The sequence below is a fragment of the Nicotiana tomentosiformis genome, chromosome 11 (assembly GCF_000390325.3).
Source record: "Nicotiana tomentosiformis chromosome 11, ASM39032v3, whole genome shotgun sequence".
NCBI lineage: Eukaryota > Viridiplantae > Streptophyta > Magnoliopsida > Solanales > Solanaceae > Nicotiana > Nicotiana tomentosiformis.
Genome location: NC_090822.1, coordinates 41,536,069 through 41,558,190, shown reverse-complemented (window position 1 = coordinate 41,558,190; position 22,122 = coordinate 41,536,069). Strand labels below are relative to the sequence as shown.

The 22,122-nt window shown below is 37.7% G+C and overlaps 1 protein-coding gene and 1 long non-coding RNA gene across 2 annotated transcripts; both read right to left on the bottom strand.

Annotated features, from left to right (window-relative positions):
- Positions 1 to 458: 458 nt before the first annotated feature.
- LOC104095127 (uncharacterized) lies at positions 459 to 3,904 on the bottom strand. Its single transcript, XR_686062.4, has 2 exons — positions 3,634 to 3,904; positions 459 to 700 (listed from the first exon to the last, which is right to left on the bottom strand). It is a non-coding gene; the product is annotated as an uncharacterized lncRNA (long non-coding RNA).
- Positions 3,905 to 11,883: 7,979 nt separating this feature from the next.
- Positions 11,884 to 13,058, bottom strand: LOC104095128 (farnesyl pyrophosphate synthase-like). The gene is made up of 6 exons (XM_009601181.4): positions 12,906 to 13,058; positions 12,678 to 12,793; positions 12,467 to 12,553; positions 12,260 to 12,376; positions 12,074 to 12,162; positions 11,884 to 11,983 (listed from the first exon to the last, which is right to left on the bottom strand). The coding sequence occupies exons 1-6, from the start codon at positions 12,928 to 12,930 to the stop codon at positions 11,884 to 11,886; spliced, it is 534 nt and encodes a 177-aa protein (XP_009599476.3). The 5' UTR covers positions 12,931 to 13,058.
- Between the last annotated feature and the right edge of the window lie 9,064 nt (positions 13,059 to 22,122).

Here is a 22,122-nt window from a genome sequence, read left to right as displayed (position 1 = left end):
CGTGCCCATAGGTCTATAGGAATGGTTCTTGCAACTGTTTGCATCGCCGTGACTATAGATACGTCTATCGCAACGGTTTTTCCTTTCTCTGTTGGAATAATTTTTTTTTTATTGGAACGGTTTAAAACCGTTACTACATTGTTTATACAACGGTTCTTAACCGTTACCATATTATTTAAGGCAACACTTATGTAAGCTATTGTTACGGTTATATATGAATATAACAACGGTTTATTTAAGCTATCGTAACAGTTATATTTGTATTTGGAACGGTTTATAGATCATTTTGGAACGGTTTATAGAACCTATTGCAATAATTTACATTATCTAATGGAACGTCATTTGTGTCCTATTGCAACGGTTCCGGTAGGCTATTGTATCAGTTTAATTAAAACCAAAATATAGCACCTGTTATAAATAATTATTTATATATATAATAAATTATAATAACACTAAAATTTAAATACATCATAAAATGAAACTATTAATAATATAAAATTATCTATCAAGCAAATAATATCCTTAAAGCAAATGTTCTACCCCAAGTGCATAAGTTTAGTACATTTCAAGAGAGTAAGTTTCAAAAATGTTGATAACAAAATATTCCTAGAACATTCATCTATAACAATTCAAAATTCATCTCAAGTAAGGTCTAGTTCTTCACTGTCTTCATCATTCATTTCTTGATCTACTCCACCTACTAAAGAGGATAAATAAAGTTATTACCCTTCAAGAGAATCCGGTCTAAGAATACTCATAGCACAAATTGCCATGAAAAAAGAAAAGAACATAAAAACTCCAGAACCAACAATAGTAGTTGTAAAACAAAAAGAAACTACGACAAGAAGTTGTAGTCTTCTAAGTTTGCCATGTTTGACCATAACGAATGGTGAAGAAACATTAGCAACTGGTTTAGATACTGATGAAAACAAGAATAATGAAATTGAAGATCAAGTTGAGTATGAAATGGATGAGAAGAAAAAGAACCTCATGACAGAATCAACAATATTTGAGAATCTTGTTGTGATTCTTTTGGTTATCACAACAGCAGCAGTGTGAGACGACGTAATATATGTTGACGAGTTGGATGACTATGCCTCAACTCCTTCTAATGAACATATCGACATCATGCAACTAACAGTGGGCGAGAGGTTCACTTGGTTTCAACGACCAAGTCAATTGAATTTTTGTAGAAATTCGAATAGCTAACATATAAAGCCCAAGGACCCTGTTAGGCAGTGTTCCCACATCACGTTTGAATCTTGTCCTCTTACCACAACTATCCCACCGCGTTAGATTTTTTTCTTTTATGTCCTTTCAATAATTGAATCAAGAAAACAAAAACCATGGCCATTGATATGATCTCTAAAGCTCCAAGTTTAGCCACAAGTCCAAGAATCTCCGTTTCCCATAATCTTTGCCACAAATATATTGCTGCTACTACTACTGCCAATAATGATTTTAATTCTGACTTCGATTTCTGTATTAGCAATAGCACAGATACGGAAACTTGGAATACTTGGAATCAACAAAAGTAGAAGATCATATATGACGTAGATCTTACAGTATATCCTTCTCAGTTTTCATATAAAAGGTTTCACATAGAAAGAATAGAATCCCGAAAAAACTCCATCATTTAGTACTACTAGGTGTGCACGTTGAGTAGAAAGTTCTTTAAAGAGATATTTATCACAGCTGACCATAGAGGCAGCTTTAAACCATATTAATATATCGTAATGAAAACAAAAATAATCATGTTAGCTAGAATCCCAGGCAGGCCAAACATTTAACAACCATGTTAGCTGGAATTTCTCCTCCTTTACCAAAGGAAACCACTGAAATATCTAAGACTTGCATACAGAGTTGGGTAAGAAGGAAACCATAGAAAATCCTTTAGGAAGACTCCATAGACCGCAGAGACTTAGCCAAAAGAAGCATGAGATAACTAAGTCGGGCATCAATTTCCAACAAATGACCAAGAATCTAAAGAATACAGTATATAGCATAAAAATCAACAAACACAGAAAAGGAGAACTAAATCAGAAGGTTCTACTAGAAAAACTATCACAACTTCCCATATTCTCTTATCTTTAAATTTTGGTACCCAAATAATTAATATTGCTTCTGCAGGGCAATCATATTCATCAAGAAAATATAGAACTCTATAAAAAGGTAAACCTCATTCGACAAGAGAATACAAAATTGAAAAAAGGTATTAATTTAGAGAGTATTGCCTCCAATTGTAGTTTCACCATGTACCATAGAATATTGATTTTATCCCACAAGCATAGATGTCCTCTCTTTTTTATGGGTTGCATAGATATCCTTGACCACTACTTTATTCTTGATAAAAATGAAAAGAACTAACTATATAAATATATTGGTCATTGTTTGAAGAAGACTAATTGGCGTAAGCCTATGAATTTTTATATGAAGAAAAGTTGGATTACCATGATTCCTCAAAGTTCGACTGTAAAATAGGTAAAGCCTCCATTACTGTGAGCTTTTAAAAATCTCTACTCTTATATACTAATCTACTACTATAAGTTAAATGCAGCGATGGTTGTATTTATACTTCATGTAGTTATGTGTCTGATTATACAATATTTCCTGCTTTCTGTTTTCCTAGTAGCAAATATTGGAACAATAAACTCTGAATACAGAATTTACTCCACCAGCATACCAAGATAATGATATAAATGTCAATCCTCTGAACCCTGTTAAATTCGGAAGTCGGACAAAATATACTAATTCATCACACACCTTTTTATGTCAGCCAATTCAGACTAAGAAGAGCAATGATTTTAACTCCAGACATGACTCTATAGTAGAATAAACTTTGAAAGAGCAGAAACTAACAATAAGCTTAGACATATTTCTACCATCTCCATTAGAATCTACCTATAGAGAAAAGTAGTAATATTATATAGCAGAAGACTAATCTTGACTAATCTTCTCTGCATAAGAAATGGCCTAATGGTCACAAGGTCTCATTTATTCTTGACTAATCTTCTCTGCATAAGAAATGGCCTAATGGTCACAAGGTCTCACTTAAAGAGACTAGATATTGTAGAGTTGTTTACATATCACTTATCATTGACAACTTATAGTACCAATAAGAAAGGCAGCTTCAGAATTTGAAATCAAATAATGCCCATATTACATTTCTGATGTAACATCACATAATCTCTTTCTGATGGTGACAAAAGCAATACCTGAAGAATCTTGAAAGTTGCAGAAATCTGAATTATGATTAAAAATTTCCAAATTAAATACTTGTACTATTTTTTTATAGGACAAATCACAGTATCTTTATAACCCACGTTTTGTCAACTTTCAAGAAAGTTAAACTCCATATAGATAACACAAACCCTCTTTACTAGTAATTAACATCACTCAAAAATTCAACATTGGAGTTGCAAGACCTCAAATTAAATAAATTGAGACAAAAGAATTGATGTTTCGACAAATATAGAGCTCAACTTCATTTTCTATGAAACCCTAGAAATGAAAAACAGAAGGCCTAGCGGCGCGCAGGCAGTGTGGAAAACAGAAGGAATGACAGAGATCTTAAAGAAAATAAACAAAAATGGTAGAATACAGTTGGAATCGTGATAAAAAAATGTAGCTTACCTGTGCCGCCGATGGTGGTTTGTCTTCCTTGTAATCTCCGGCGAACTGATAAATGCTTTTTGGGAGAGAGAGATTGGAACTTTTTGTGATAAGGTGTTTGTCTTCCTCGTAATCTCTGGTGTGTGTATTATTATTAGATTTTATTATTTTATTAATTATAAAATAAAATAGAAGCGGGTCTCTTTTAGCGGGCCGTCCAAAATTTGGCGGAAATTAAAGAGGGAATTCATAACCGTTGACTTACATTAAAATTGCAAATAACCATTACTATAGATAGACTTATTGCCATGGTTGTCTATAAAAGAAATCCCATAGAAAATCTACTGTAACGGTTTTTGGAATAACGCAACGGTTTAGACGCTAAACTATGTTGATAGTACCAATTACCTTACGCAACGGTTGGAACCGTTGCAATAGACTATCTATAGCAACGGTTACATATCCGTGGCAATAAAAAGTGTTGCCATAGCTCCAATTTCTAGTAGTGAGGGCATCGAATGTCCCTAAGATATCTTTTCGGACTAGCCCCAGCAGCCTTTATGGATTTGATGAACTTGGAGTTCGAGCCTTATCAGGATTCCTTCATGATTGTCTTCATTGATTATATCTTGGTTTACTCTCGCAGCCGAGGGGAGCATGAGCAGTATCTCCATATCATACTTCAGACTTTGAAGGATCGTCAGTTATATGCCAAGTTTTGAAGTGTGAGTTCTAGTTAGACTCAGTTTCCTTTTGGAGCATGTTGTATCTTCCGAGGGCATAAAGGTGGATCCTAAGAAGATTGAGGCAATTCAGAACTAGTCTAGACCTACTTCAGCTATAGAAATTTGGAGCTTTTTGGGATTGGTGGGTTATTACCATTGGTTTGTGGAGGAATTTTCATCTATCTCAGTCATATTGACCAAGTTGACCCAAAAGGGTGTTCTTTTCAGATGGTCCGACGAGTGTGAGGAGAGCTTTCAGAAGCTTCAGACTGCATTGACTACAGCCCCAGTGTTGGTGTTGCCTATAGGTTTAGGATCCTACACCGTGTATTGTGTTGCATCACGTATTGGACTTGGTGCAGTATTAATGTAGGATAGTAGGGTGATTGCCTACACGTCTCGGAACTTGAAGATTCATGAGAAGAACTACCCTGTGCGTGATTTAGAGTTGGTAGCCATTATTCCCACGCTGAATATTTAGAGGCACTATCTATACGGCATCCCATGTGAGGTCTATACCGACCATCGGAGTCTCCAACACCTATTCAAGAAGAAGGACATTAATTTGCAACAGCGGAGATGCTTATATTTGTTGAAAGACTATGAAATCACCATATTATATCATTCGGGAAAGGCCAATGTAGTGGGCGATGCATGGAGTAGGAAGGCTGAGAGCATGGACAATTTGGCATATTTACCAGCAGTGGAAAGGCCACTAGCAATGGATGTTTAGGCTTTGGCCAATTAGCTCATGAGATTGGATGTTTTGGTGCACAACCGGGTTTTTGCTTGTGTTGTGGCAGTCATTGTTGTTGGAGCGTATCAAAGATCGCTAGTTTAATGATCCTCATTTGTTGGTGTTGAAGGACACGGTGCAGCGTGGTGGTGCCAATGATGTTTTGATTGGAGATGGCGATGTTATGCAGCTTCATGGCCGAATAAGTGTTCCAAAAGTTGATGGGTTGAGAGAGCTGATTCTTGATGAGGCTCACAGTTTGCGCTATTCCATTCATCCAGGTGTCACGAAGATGTACCGTGACTTGACACAACACTATCGGTAGCAAAGAATGAAGAAAAATATTGTTGATTATGTCTCTCAGTGTTTGAATTTTGAACAGGTGAAGTATGAGCATTAGAAACTGTGTGGGTTGACTCATAGATTGGAGATACCGAAGTAGAAGTGGGAGCGCATCACTATGGATCTTGTAGTAGGCTTACCATGAACCTTGAGGAAATATGACGCAGTCTGGGTTATTGTGAACCAGTTAACTAAGTCTGCACACTTCATTCCGGTGATGACTTCATATTCTTCACAGCGGTTGGCTCAGATTTATGTCGGGGAGATTATCTTCCTGTACGGCGTGCCCATTTCCATCATTTCTAACCAAGGCACGCAGTTTACATTGCATTTTTGGAGAGCCGTGCAACATGGGTTAGGCATGTGGGTTAAGCTGAGTACCGCATTTTATCCTCAGACGGACGGGCAGTCCGAGCGCACTATTCAGATATTGGAAGACATATTGCGGGTGAGCTCTATGGATTTTGGGGTCAGTGGGACCAGTTTTTACCTCAAGTAGAGTTTGCCTACAATAATAGCTATTAGTCGAGTATCTAGATGGCTTCGTACGAGGCCTTATATGGGAGGTGATGTCGTTCGCCGGTTGGTTGGTTTGAGCCTGGTTAGGCTAGATTGCTGGGCATTGATTTGCTTCGTAATGCTTTAGAAAAGGTTAAGGTGATTCAAGAGCGACTTCATACAGCTCAGTCCAGGAAAAAGAGTTATGCGGATCGGAAGGTTTGAGATATGGCCTACTTGGTAGGTGAGAAGGTTCTTCTCCGAATGTCGCCTACGAAGGGCGACTTGCAGTTTGGGAAGAAGGGCAAGTTGATCCCGAGGTTTATTGACATGTTTTAGATCTTGGAGAGAGTTGGGGAGGTTGCTTATAGGCTTGCATTGCCTCCTATCCTAACGAGGGTACATCCGATATTTCAAGTTTCCATGCTTCGAAAAGTTCCATGAGGATAGATCACATGTTTTCGACTTCAGCACGGTATAGCTTGACAAACATTTGACCTATAAGGAAGAGTCGGTGGCTATTCTAGATCGGCAAGTTCGTAAGTTGAGATCTAAGAGTTTCCTTATGTGAAAGTGCATTGGAGAGGTCAGCCGATTGAGGAGGCTACGTGGGAGTCTAAGTCCAATATGTGGAGAAGATACCCCCACCTTTTTACCAGTCCAGGTACGTTTCTATGTCTGTTCGAGGATGAACTTCTTGCGCATCCGGTGGTGCAGTCATTGTAGATCATTTCAAGGTGTTAGCCTCTTATGAAAGAACCTACTCTAATACTGATTGTTATTTTAGAGTTGAACCAGACTGAAGAAGAGGGTTTGAATTATGTCTGACTCGAAATTTGAAATTTCAAAGAACGTAGTTCTTTAAACTAGGCACACAGATACAAATAGATATAATTGCAGAATTTAAATGATATTGTGACGACCTAATATTTCATTTTGCATACTAGCACCCTTTTCTATGTTTCAAGACTCCCGTAGCTTCATTTAATGTTATATGACATGTGTACGTGGTCTGTGTCATTTTTCATAAAATATTTATGTAAAATTTGAAGAAAAGGTGATTTTGACTTAAATGAGGTTGGGTTGACCACGGTCAACGTTTTTGGTTAACGACCCCAGATCTGTATTTTTGACGATTCTGGTAAGTTTGTATGATATTTTTGGACTTGTACACATATCTGGTTGGGGTTCCGGGTGACCTGAGCGCGTTTCGGCGCATTATGTGAAAGATTGGGGAAAATGCATTTTTAAGTTGAAATCTTGACTTTTGATGATCGATTCTTGTTATTTGATGTTATTTTGGTGATTTGAGGTAGTGAGCGAGTTTGTATGATGTTATTACACTTATGTGCATGTTCAGTCTGGAGCTCGAGAGGCTCGGATAAGTTTCGGATGCATTGCGGACTGATTTGGAATTGTTGGTGCCCAACAGTTGCTGGTGTAAGGCTGCAAGTCTCGCATTTACTAGCACCTGGTCGCAATTGCGAGCCTCACATTTCCGATATCAGGCTCGCAAATGTGAACATGGGGTGGGGCTAGCACTTTGTACTTATGAAGTAGAGTTTGCTTTTGCCAACTGAGCTCGGATCACATTTGTCACAATCCCAATTTCTCCCCTTAGGATGTCGTGATGGCACCTAGTCTCTAAGACTAGGTAAGCCTAATATACATTAAGAAATAGCAGAAATAATAATAAAACCTCCAATTAAACCATTAAACTATCATAAATAAAACTCAACAGTACAGCTAATAACAACTCCCCAAAACCTGGTGGAACCGAGTCATAAGATCTACATGAATGGACTAATAGTCTCGAAATACAATAGTGTTTTGGAACGGGAAATAAACAGTAGAACATCTAAAAGCAGAAGGTGACTTCAAGGCCTATGAACGTCAAGCAGGTGTACCTTGAAGTCTCCAAAAGTAGCCAATCAATCACTGGCGTCCAGCACGGGCAGATGTACCTGGATCTGCACAAAAATGTGTAAAAGCATAGTATGAGTATACCACAAATGTACCTAGTAACTATCAAGCTTAACCTCGGTAGAGTAGTGACAAGGCCAGGTAAAGACACCTACTAGGAAAAGAAAGCCAAACAGAATATAGCTTAGTCTAATAATGGAAAGCATGGAAGTAAATGATAAATAAGCAGTTTACAGTATAACCTAGCAACGGAAATTTAAGCGGTAAAGGCAACAAGTAGTAAGACATGATGAAACAACAAATTGTCAAACACGGACAAGTACAAGTAAGACAATGAAGAAAAAAATAAGAATTGTTCAACCAACAAGCCTCTTTTAGCATGGAATGTACAACAAGAATCACAATTGAGGTACCGCCTCATTTTCAGATTTCACAACTTCAATCACAATCTTTTCTTATATCACCGCATGAGCCTTGCATTTATTGTTGAAAACATTTTTCCGATATAGCTACAAGTATTTTAGCCCTCTTATCTCACTGCATAGCTTCAAGTAATTCCCTTACTAGCAACATGCGTATAAATTCCCACCTTATCTCACTGCATGCGTATCAACCCCTATCCTTATACCACCGCATGCGTATCAATATTACAACACAATAATCAACTCGCACCACATGTGTCCATATGCCAAAACACTTGCCGAAAACAACAATACCAATGTTACCACAACGTAGAGACCATGGCTCAATCACAATGTATACAAGAATCTCAATAATATCAAAATGAATGAGGAATACTCAACAAGTAATAATTTGAACCTTAATGTGATAATGATTTCCACAACTTCAACACCCATAACTAAATAAGAAGATATTCCACGAAATAACAACTTCAAGTAAGAGTATTTCAACAATAAAAGAGGTAACAAGACAATAAGGAAGGTAGCAACTTCAATTAAGCATATAAGAGCAATTAAAACAATAAAGGGTATAACAAATGCTAGCAACATCAATTAGATCATGTGAGAGTAAATTTACCAATAAAATATGTAACATGTTATAACAAATTCAAGTAAAGGTATGGAAGAAGTCTAAAAGTCTAAACCGCTCAAAATACCACATATATCCCGTGTACACAATCCTCACCTTGTGTACACATCTTTCACATAGTACAATTAGCACAAACAACCCAAATCCTATGGGGTAATTTTCCCACACAAAGTTAGGCAATATACTTACCTCAAATAGGCCAAATCAACCCTAGAATATAGATTTTCCACTAAATTACTCCTCCACGTGGCTCAAATCTAACCAAAAAAGACTTATCATCATCAAACAATGTAAGGGAAATCAATTACAATAGATAAAGCTTTGATCTTTATACGATTCACAAAAAGTCAACAAAACTCAACCCCAGGCTCGCTAGGGTTAAAACCCGGGTCTAAGGGTAGATTCCGACTACCCATAACCTCACGAGTCCATATATGTGTTTTGTTTTCAAATTTGAGTCCAAATCGACTCTCAAAACTCAAATATTCATTTATTTTTCAAAACTTTGACAAAATCCCCAATTTTACTCTTTGATTCCCATAAATTTGATGTTTAATCTATGATATAATCATTAAATATAGTTGGAAATTGATTAGAATCACTTACCCAGTATTTATAGATGAAAATCCCCTCTCCAAATCGCCTCCTACCAAGTCTAGGGTTCTAGGATATGAAAATGAGACCTAAATCCCAACTTTTCTAACTTTTGTTGAATTGTAGATGTCACAATTGTGACACTAGGTTCGCAATTGCGGACCCTCGCAATTGCGAAGAATTCCTTGCAAAAGCAGCTACTGACAGCCTAAGGGATAAGCTGCAAATGCGACAACGGGTTCGCAAATGCGAACCCTATTCCCATCGCAAATGCGACACAATTATCGCAAATGTGATCCTACCCTGCCCAGGTACTACTTCGCCATTGCGAAAAAGGTATCGCAATTGAGATACTAGAGCCTCCCCTTCCATGCTCGCAATTGCGAGGTTGGTGCTCGCAGGACACTAGAAAATGCTATCCCAGTCCAAGCCATGCCGAAACACATCCGAGCCCTCGGGGCTCCAAACCAAACATTCTTACAAGTCCAAAAACATCATAAAAACTCGTTCACGTGATTAAAATATAAAAATAACATCTAAAACTACAAATCAAACACCAGAATGCATAAATTTCAAAGAAAAGTTCAAGTATCTCTTGAATTGCAACCATGCGTCTAAATCCTAACAAATCAACTCCAAACGACACTAAATTTTGTAGACAAGTTCTAAATAACATAACGGACCTATTCCAAGTCCCAAAATAAAATTCCGAACCCAATAGCCACAAGTCAACCTGCGATCAAACTTGGGAAATCTTCCAAAATCTCAAATTGCCAACTTTCGGCAATACAACACAAATCAACCTACGGACTTTCGAATTCAATTTAGGGCATACGCTCAAGTCCCAAATCATGATACAAACCTATCGGCCATCAAAAACCTTTTCGAGATCGTTTTCACAAAAGCCAAACATTAATCGACATAATCAACTTAGGCTTTTAAGCCAAGAATCAAAGAGTATAAATCAACCTAAAACATTCCCGAAACTAAACCAATCAACACTGCAGGTCATAAAACCATAAAAATACATATGTGAAGCATCAAAAGGGGAAACGGGGCTCAAATACACAAAATGATTGGTCAGGTCGTTATAGAATTTGCAAATCTCAGAGTCGCATTTGCGACACAAAGTGTAGTGACAACAACTTCGCATTTGCGAAGCATTACTTGCAGTTACGATGGAGGGGATCTTCGTATTTGTGAGGAATAAGTCGCATTTGCGACTTCTGTGGGTCTGATGCACTGATTGCATTTACTATCCGTGTTTTGCATTTGCGCACATCGTAAGGGTTTGCAATTGTGACATCTGCAACTGGTAAAATGTGGAGAAAATGGGACTTAGCTCATTTTATACCATTCTTCAACCCTAGACTCCACCCATAGAGGAAATTTCTTGAGAGCTTTGTCTTCCTTAATTCATTGGCAATTAGGGGTTTTCAACTAGTTTTCAATCAATTTCAACTACTTTCCATGAATTTTAACATCAAATCTTCGAAATTCAAGGTAGAAATTAGGGGTTTTGGGTAGAATTTAGGTATTTGTAAAATTAATTAGTAGACCTCATACTGAGGTCGGATTTCAAAAAAAATCACATAATCCGGCTCGGGCTTAATGGGTAATAGGCATTTGGTCCGAATCTCAGATTTCAACCAAGCGGACCAGAGGTTGAATTTTAAATTTATCTAAAGATTGAACCTTTTTCATTCATGGGTAGCTTCTAAAGCTTATTTTGAATTTTTTGAATGATAATTGGCTTGATTCGGTTGGTTTGGAGGCTTGTTCGAAAATAAAAGTCATGGTTGATTATTGATTTGGTTGCGAAAAGAGGTAAGTTTCGCGTTTATCTTTGACTTGAGGGAATTAGGACTTGTTTGATTTATCGCCACGTGAATATTGTGTGGGGATGGCGTATATACAAAGTAACGAGTGTATATGACTTGTCATGGGTTAAAGCATACGGGGATGAACTGTTTACCTTTATGTTATTATTTATTTCATGTTATATCTCGTAATGCATGAATGCTACATGTCATTACCTAATAATTATGTCTTGCTTGTTATCAGTCATTTAATTTTTACTTGTTTCTGGTTATTCCTTCCTCGTTAAATATCTGCTTAGCCGAGGGTCTTTCAAAAATAGCCTCTTTATCCCTCCGGGGTAGGGGTAAGGTCTGCGTATACTCTACCCTCCCCAGAACCCACTTGTGGGATTCTACTGGGTCATTATTGTTGTTGTAGTTGTTAAATATCTGCTTACCTGCTATATGCTTTCACCTGTATTAATTGATCATCTTCACTGCCTCATTACTTTACTTGTCTTTGTTGCCCTTACCTTACGTGTTGTAATTCATTATGTTATATATGTTTGTGTGAGACCGTGGCTATTCTTTCTTTAATGATTTTTCAAGGTTTATGGATATGAGATGTTCGTTGTTCCATGTTGGTACTTGTAGTTCCTTGGTGTTTTATATAAGCAGTTTTATACTGGACAATCCGGCGATGACTGCATGTAATCACATCATTATCAAAGTTAAATCACGCAAGAAATACTGAAAGCAGAAATATTGTAAAAGTCTTGAAGATGTCTCCTTACATAGGCAATGAGTACTTTGATAAATCTTTCTCTCCAACAAGTGTTGTGATCAAATCTATCATTTGTCCAGAGGCAGTCTGGAACTCAACCTGTCAGGATACGTCCCCAAAGCAAAAGAGAGAAAGCAAAAGGTCAGCATTATATAAGGTTTAATTCAAAGGCCTTTTGGTGTGCAAAGAATCCTACCTCATTAAACAAATCGAGAAGATCAACATAATAAGGCTTTGCTCTGAAGTGGTTCTTCAGAATTCTCGTGATGTGGTTGCGGAGAAGTATGCCATCATTAACAGCAATCATGCCAACCTATAAGAAATATTGAAACAAGAAATCACCGACTGAAAAGAAAAAATACGATGAGTAACAAACAAGTAATCTCTTTGTGTGGGACCACACCTTTGGTAATTTGTACCAGCATGGTTGACCTCGACGTGTATGAGAGTTATCCATTATATCATCAAGAACAAGGAAATATGCTTGAAGCTGCAACATACATTGCACCAATCACACGCTTGAAAAGAAGAAATACGGAACTAAAACTATATTTATTGGGGTCACCAAAGAATTCAGAGTCAGCCACAAATTTAAGAGTATTTATTTTGCATACCCATTCAATGCACCAGCCAAGGGCAGATGCTTGAAAGATTTCCTCACTAGTTAGTTCTCTCCCATCATTCAACAAACTGTAGCTGTCAATAACAGAGAGCCCCCGATTAAGCTTCCCTGCATAGACAGTATGCTATTATAAAGCCGCTGGAAGAAATTCTTAAGCTATCAAAGACTGTAAATGAAGTAGAAAATTTTAGAATAGTTAAATGGAGAAATTCAGTCCTACCTCCAGGCACATTGTAGTCCAACATCTGAGACAAATCAATAAAAGTAACAATTAGACATGTAAAAATGAAGATAATGAGAGATATAGACGGTTCAAAAAATTTAATAGTTCCAAAAGAATAAAATGAAAAGAAGCTGAGCCTCAGGGTAACCACAAATTGAATAACCGAAATGAAGGTACAGAATTACCACATCAGCAGTACTGAACTGACAATTAATTACATACACAAGAAAAACCAACAAGCTTGCATTGCCAAATGCATCAGAAGATAATACATGTTGAACCAACACTATATGAAAGGTGGTTATCAAGCATACTCCACCCCCACAGGCGAGCATAAACAACAAGCAAAAATGCATAGATTCTAGAGTAATGAAATGTTGAAGAACATTGTAATTTCTGCTTTCAAGCATGTTTCTAGTGGATGTTTGGACTAAATTCAAGCTTGAGGAAAATTACAACAAGCTCCATTTATATATACATTCTAGTATCTATGCTATGTTGACTGAGGCTGATTTATCCTCTGAAATTAATATATATACCAAATCATTTGGCTGAGACAAGATAAAAATAAAAACTTTTCTAGCTTTAATTCCATCTTACTTAAGACACCATTTTGTGTTGGAATTTCGGAATTGGGTGTGTTGAGTTGTTAATGATAGTAAAATGATAATCAGAACGGGTTGCATGCTGCAATAGATACTAATACAATACTGGGATCGGGTTGCACGCCGCAACAAATATTGATATGATATTGGGATCAGGTTACATGCCGCAATAGATATTGTGATAATATTTGGATCGGGTTGCTCACCGCAATGGGGTATGATGTGTTGTAACTGGTTGTAACTGTGGTGTTACATTTCTGTACAGTGACATGAGGTTATGAGATAGTGTTATTCTAGGGCCCTCTGTTAGTAGACCTTTGGGTCCCGTTCTTATGAGTTTATTCATGTTCTCTGTATTTCTATTGTCTTCTATTTATTATTCGAACAAGTGTATAGTGAGTGTCTTATCACAGACTCGTCACTACTTCGTTGAGGTTAGGCTCGACACCTACAGAGTACATGGGGTCGATTGTACTCATACTACACTTTTTCACTTCTTGTGCAGATCCCGGTGTTGATCCTAGCAGCGCGCAAAGGAGATTGCTCGGATCAGATCCACCCAGAAGACTTGAGGTAAAGTTGCACGGCGTTCGCAGTCCCTGGAGTCCCCTTCTATCTTTTTTACTATTTATCATATTTCGAACAATTGTATTTTATTTCAGACTATATTTGTAGTGTTTTAGTCACTCATGTACTTGTGACTCCGTATTTCTGGGATTAGTTTAGATCGCGCTACTCATGGATTTATTAGACGTATTTTAGAGTATTTCAATCGTTGTTAATTACTATTATTCTACTTTTAATTCTTTATCTAACATTGGCTTGCCTAGCAAGTGGATTTTAGGTTCCATCACGGCCTCGTGGTTGGGATTTCGGGTCTGACAGACACAGAGTTTTTTTACATGAATAATCTCCTTGCTCAAGAAAGTAAAAACCATGACCTACCCTAGAAGGATTTCCTCAAAACTCCAATAAACATCAATGAACAGTTTTAGGTTACAACTCTATAGCCAAGGGGACTAACTCTAGTACATTTATCCCTACAATCAACTCAATTGTAGCTACCCCTTCCCAAGCTAACTCTAGCATAGGAAGCTTACATAAACTCAAACTTTCTACACTAACCTACAATTTCACTTCTCAAAAGAAAATAGTTTGCAATTTAGAACACTTGACTCAACCTAACAACTAAAGAACCTCAACAACTTCTTCTTCAGAAACAGGTTCTACAGTTGAGCAGCTTGAGTCCTCAACGGTATCTTTCTGCCTTAATTTCTATAGCAATGAGTAATTCTATGTAATTTCTCTCAACAACGTTAACCCTGAACTGCAGCAAAAAAAGCCTCCTTTTATAGTTGCAAAGTTGGTCAACAATCTTCTTCAATTAATGTTCCAAAACTAAGAATATTTCAGTTAAGAAAAACTCTCCTATTTTTATTTGGTTTCCATATTTATTTCCAACTTTTCAACCTTCTCTTACGACGCAAGTTTTTCCTTATTTACAAGATTCCTTTTGACCACAGACTCCTCTCAATTAATGCATTCCTTGTAGAGTACGGATATAACTTTCTTGAGGAATTAACTTGCACAAGTATTCTGAAATCCCGCTCTCATAAGCACTAAACTTTAGTCTGCCACGAACCTGGTTCATTTGTCAGCTGTATCATACTCCTGCACACCAGTTAAGTAGCACATTACCCTAGAACATGAAACATATTTCTTTCAAGTAGTTAATCCTTCTTTGCTAATCATCAAAACATAACACGTGTGCAGCTCAACAATCTATACTATATTAAAAGCATGAAATCCCTTAGCAAAATGTCGCTCGTGTTTGTTACCCTTTAAAAATAGATTTCACATTGAATAAAATTGTAATTTAAGTTATTTTTGTAATATTTAGGACATTAAAATTAACTAAATTTTAGTTACTAAATCTTTTCTTATCGAATTAGGACTCAATATATAGGAGTTTAATTCAATGGAGAATTTACCTCACATAGGTGTAACGACCCGGCCGGTGATTTTATATATTTTGGCTCGGTCTCCTATTTGATGTTTCTCGTCTATGTATTTGTTGTTATGTGATTTGTGGGGAAGGTTGGTTTAGTTTCGGGAAAGTTTTCGAGTAAACTAGAACACTTAGTTTCAGGGTTGGAAGCTCAAGTTGAAAGAGTTGACCAAGGTTTGACTTTTGTATAAACGACCTCGGATTGGTATTTTGATGGTTCCAACAGGTTCATATGGTGATTTTGGACTGAGGAGTATGTCCAAATTTGGATTTTGAGGTTTCCAGGTTGATTTGTCCTTAGATGTCAAAAGTTGCAAATTTGAAGGTTTGTTCATAAGTTTGATCGGGGGTTGATTTGATATTATTAGATTTGGATTTTCGTTTAGGAAGTTGGACTTGTGTATAAAATTTGGGTTCATTCCGAATTGGTTAGGTTTAAATCGGATGCTTGGTTTGAAGTTTGAATGTTTTTTAATTTAAGAGAAGTTCTATTTGCATTTTGGAATTTGATTCATTGTTGTGTTATTACCGTATGTGTTTGGAGGCTTTGGATAGGTTCAGGTAGTATTTATGGACTTTTTGGTATGTTGGAAAGGGTCCCGGGTGGATTTTGGACCACTCGGGGCATTTTGGAAAGTTCTAGATTCTGCTCGTGTCAGGTCTTTATCACGATCGCAGGGTTAGGGTTTCGATCACGAAGTGTAATTAGAGCTAGGTAGGTTCCTTCATCGCATTCACTATAGGGCAATAGCATTCGCGGAGGGTAATTTTGAGCTAGGCAGTTGTCGTTCTTCACGTTCGCGGTTGGGGTTCGCGTTTGCAAAGAAGCTGGGAGCTGGGGGTCGTTGGCCTACGCATTCGCGAGGTCCTGGTCATATTCTCATTGGTTTAGGCTGGTTCTTCATTTCATTCGTGAGGTGATGTCCGCATACTGGAATTCATGTTTTGAGGCGGTCGATTTTTGTTATTCGCAAACGCGAGGCACGCGCCGCGTTCACGAAGGACATACCTTTTAAGAGATGAATTTCGACACTTTTATCCCTTTTATTATATTTTGAGATTGAGAGCTCGGATTGGGGCGATTTTAAGGCTATTCTAATCCATTTGGATTGGATAAGTGTTCTTGACTCACATTTGATTATTACTCATGATTCTATCTTTAAATTTGGCATTTGATTGGTGAATCTAAGTGAGAAGAATTGGGGATTCTGGAAAACGTTTATAAAATTAAAAAAAATAGAGATTTGAACCTCGATTCGGAGTCGGATTTGGATAAAACTTATATGGATGGACTCATATTCAAATGGGCAGTCGGGATTTGTGATTTTTGTTGAATTTTGGGAAATAATATGTAAGGCCCCGTAAAATTTTGCCTAAAACCGAAGTTTCATGGTGCCGAAGTAGATTTATGTGTTGAACAATGCGTTGGGGAGTTGAAGTAAATTTTTGGAAGTGCAGGGCATTTTTGCGGTCCATTCTGCGGTGGCAGAACAGATCTGCGGACCACAGATCTGCTGCAGATTAAAGCAGAAACTTAGACAAATTTTTGGACCATTATGCGGTTCATTTTGCGGGCCGCATAACCCATCGTAGACCCAGCACAAAAAAATTTAGAGGGAAGTTCTGTGGCGCATTATGTGACCGCAAAATAGGTCTGCGGGACCGTAGATCGGTCGTAGAGTGAGGCAAAAATGCCCAGCTCTGGAGGGCCATTATGCGGTCTATTTTGCGGCCCGCAGAAGTGTTATATGGTCGTATACGTGACCACAGATCTGCATCGGGGCTTCATTTTTTCTAATTTTTGAACCTGACTGGCATCGGGGCTTCATTGTTTCTAATTTTTTAACCCGACCCCATTCTTTTAAAATAATCTTAGGGATAATTTTAGAAGGTTCAAATTTATATTTTAGAGAGAGGAAGCTGGTCTAGAGTGAGAAAAGGGATTTCTAAGTCACTTATTCATCAATCTTTGCTCAAGATTTGAAGAATTCTCTAGGATAACTCACAAGGTCTTCAACCAAAAGGTAAGGTTCTAGCCCTAGCCTTCAATTTCGAGATTTGACTAAAAAAAGGTAATAAGCCAAGCAATTCTTGAGTGTGGGAGTTGTTCATTATGCATGGATGTACTATCTAGGGTTGTGGGGAGATTGTTGAGCTCAATTGGGTAGAATTTGGGTAGTGAAATAGAGGAATCTACCATAGGAGGGCCTTCAGATCATAATGGCCACCTAATGTTTGATAAAATGCTCAAATGAGCTAGAATCATGAACTCCTTCCTAATCTGTGTTCAATGTTGCTGTGTCTCTAAATAGATCAAAGTTGCTAGGATTCCGGAACTGTGTAGTGAATTAAGGATAGTTCAAAGCGAGGTATGTTGGCTAAACTCCTCTTTTAGTATTGAACCCCACAATGGCCTTGTATGTCCCGTGATGCTCATTATAAATAGATTATTCCAAATAAGCCTTGTGTCAAAATTAATATGCGTTCAATATGTATTCCAAAGATTCTTTTATGTTGAGTTACTATTTGAGAATGTGGTTTAAGTATGAGCTGTGTGTTATTATGTTATGATTTAAAAATGTGACTCTAATGAAAGCTATCATATCAAATTGTGTAAGAAACCACATGTGCCTAAGACCCTAAATTTCTCAAATATGTGTTTAAAGTCTTAATTTGAAAGGCCTTGTTGTTGATTATCCATGATGATATTTGAAAGTGAAAGAAGAGAATATGAAATATGATGTGCGTCCAATATGCCAAGAATGATACTTCGTCATGGCCATTGGTGCCAATGAAATGAATGATATGCAAAAGATTATGAAATAAGTGGTAAATCCTTTTAATAGTAAATATTTTGGGAGTATCGATTAGCCACCGAGGAAGGGTAGGTCAAAATAACCTAACCTCGAAACTACACGTTTCGATGTAGGAGCGATTGAGGGGTAAATCCCCATGTTAATGTGATGAGATTGTTTCCCCAAATATGGGATGAGATTGATGTGTTGAGTTGTTTCCCCCTATATGGGATGAGATTATTACTAGAGAGATGTGATGTGATGTCGACCCACACGACATTGTGGTGAAACGGCTTAGCCGATCAGGCTGAGATCGGACGACATGCCGCGCACATGGTGGTATTGTGAGTGGATGTCTCGGGGTGAGACAGCTTAGCCCGTCGGGCTGAGGTCGGATTCCGTGCTAAATCATGGTGGTGTATCGGTGCTAAAGATCTCCCAACATAAAAAGATTAGAACTTACTTGAAATCTTCATTTCCCCTAACTTGAAACCTTGTTACTATTTGATTCTCTTAATGATTTCTTATTTACTTCTCCGTTTGTTGTTACTCGTTCTATTGAGAGGGTGTTTAGTTTTACATACTAGTACTATTCCATATGTACTAACGTCCCTTTTGTCGGGGGCGCTACATCTTTAATGGATGCAGGTGGTTCCATAGCATGTGGTATTGATCAGTGATAGCAGCATACCCTCTCCACAACTGACTTGGTGTGCCCCACTTCATTTCGGGATCCTGTATCTATTGTCCTTTGTACATAGTATTTGAGGTATAACCGGGGCCTTGTTGCTGACACTGTCATAACACTCTTTTGTTTCTGTTAGAGGTTCCGTAGACATAGAGTGGGTTGTATCTTATTTTAGGAAGGTTGAACTATACTTGTTGTAATTGAATCATCTGTCCCACTTTAACTACGAATGTATAGTGTACTATTTTGGGGACTTGTTAATGACATAACTAATGGAAATGAACTAGTGTTATTCACATAACCTCTTACTATCTAATTTATGAAATGTATACTTCTCTTTATTCATGGGTGAGTTGGGTAGACAGCACTGTGTAGGCTTTCTCGACCGGGGTAACTCTGTTGAGCATCGGTCGCCCTCCCCGAGGTCGGGGCATGACACAATCCCGGGTTGACTTTGTGTATTTGTATAAAGATCGAAGATTTATTGTTTGTGATTATTTCCTATAACCGTATTTGATATTATAATGTTATTTTTGGCTAGATTCAAGCCGTTTTGAGGTCGATTCGCACAACAAGGTGGTTTTAGAGTATTGATTTGACTTATTTGAGGTAAGTATCTTTCCTAAACTCTGTTCGAGGTACTAGTTTCCTGAATTGTTGATGATGGCTTCGTGCCAAGGGTGACGAACATGTGGAGGATGAGTATGTGTGCGTGCACTGAGTTTTATCCATGTCCGGGGTAGTGCTTAGGCTAAGTTATGGCTTGAATTAATTTCTAAGCTTCATGTGTTTGTAGCCCTTTGTGATCGACTTGAATTACGCTATATATCATGTTTAGGATATATCTCCTGTTCAAATATGTTAATTATTATTTTGTAACGTAATCGCCTTATGAGATATTTGGCAGCACACTTCACACATACATACACTTAGCATGTCACTTGTATTGGCCATGGGCTAAGAAAGAAAAAAAAAAGTACACACATCTACTAATAGGAATTGCTAGTTGCTTCATTAAAAATCATACCCGTAAAATCCAATGGGAAAAATCTTGATAAGAGAAAGATAGTACAATGTGTATTTTACTCCCCTTGATGACCTTATTTCATATGCTTGAGTCTTCGTATTTCAATCTTGTATATCATCTTCACAAACGTTAAAAGTAGACAGAGAATTAGTGAACAAATCTGCAAGATTATCACTTGAATAGATTTTTTGCATATCAATATAACTATTCTTCTGGAGATCATGTGTGAGGAACAAATTTGGTAAAATTTATTTTGTTCTATCTTCTTTTGTGAATCCTCCATTTAATTAGGCTATGAATGTGGAATTATCTTCATATAATATTTTAGGTATTTTTGTATCACATTTTATGCCACATCTCCCTTTAATAAAATATATTATTGATATCTACCATACACATTCTCTACTTGCTTCAAGAATAGATATTATCTCAATATGATTTGACAAGTAGCAATAATAGACTATTTTGTAGAACACCATGATTAAGCAGTACCTCCACATGTTAACAAATAACCTATTTGAGATCGAGCTTTATGTGGGCAAAATAATTAGCATAAAATAATCTCATATCAAGAGTTCTCGTTAAGTATTGGAATAGGAGAATAACTTTATCTTGCTATTAAATTAACAGAAAATGTTATGTCAGGTCTTATGGCATTAGCAAGATAGTGCACCAATTTAACTAAGATAAGCTACTTCAGGACTAATTAGTTCCTTATTCTCTTTTGAACATTGGAAGGTTGAGAGGTTTGACCGAGAGTTGAATTTATGGATATCGATTTTGGATTTTAGGTACTCCAGTTGGAATAGGCCCATTGTGTCATTTGATACTAATATGCAAAATTTGAAATCATTCGTAATTGATTTGGTCTGGTTCGACATGAGTTTTACAAGTTGGAAGTTCATTAGTTTCATTAGGCTTGAACTGGGGTATGATTCATGATTTTGGTGTTGTTTGATATGATTTGAGGCTTTAAGTATGTTTGTATTGTGTTTTAGGATTCATTGGAATGTTTGGTTGGGGTCCCGGGGGCCTGGGTGTGTTACGGATGAGTTGCATATCACATTGTGACATAGAGGTTTTGGCTAAAGAAATCTGTCTTCTGGTGCATTCGCACCTGCGGTGGGACTGGATACAGATGTGGAGCTGTAGGTGCAGCCCTTTATGCGCAGGTGCGAGGTTGGCTTGGCTGGGGAATAGTCGCAGATGCGCAATGTTTTCCGCAGAAGTGGATGTGCTTTTGCGAGTATGGGTCCGCACAAGAGGAGTTTGGCTAGAGATATGGAAGAGCGCAGGTGCAGGGTGTATTTACGCATCTGCGAGCCCGCAGACCCGCAGATGCAGGAAAGTGAGCGCAAAAGCGAAGAATTGACGGAGGCCTGGGAGTCCGCAGATGCAGAATATCAGTCACAGAAGCAGTCCCACAGGTGTTCCAGCCATATCTTGACCAATGCCCTATCAACTTTTATGCACTTGATGAATAGTGTGTTCCAGCCATATCTTGATTCCTTCATCATCGTGTTCATTGATGACATATTGGTGTATTCTCGTAGCCGGGAGGATCATGAGCAGCATCTGAGGATCGTATTCCAGACTTTGAGGGAGAGGAAGTTATATGCTAAATTCCCCAAGTATGAGTTTTGGCTTGATTCAGTGGTATTTTTGGGGCACGCGGTGTTTAGTGAGATGATTAAGGTAGATCAGAAGAACATTGAGGTAGTTTAGAGTTGGCCCAGACCGTCTAGTGCTACTGAAATTCGGAGTTTCCTTGGTTTGGCTAGTTATTATCGTCATTTAATAGAGGGTTTCTCATCCATTGCTGCACCTTTGACTAGATTTACCCAGAAAGGCGCCCCATTCAGATAGTCTGATGAGTGTAAGGAGAGCTTTCAGAAGCTCAAGACTACATTGACTACAGCTCCAGTTTTGGTTTTACCTTTAAGATCCAGGTTCATATACGTTCTACTACGAAGCTTCTCGGATTGGCATTGGATGTGTGTTGATGTAGGAGGGCAGAGTTATTGCTTATGCTTTACGTCAATTGATGCCCTATGAGAAGAACTACCTTGTTCATGATTTGGAGTTGGAAGC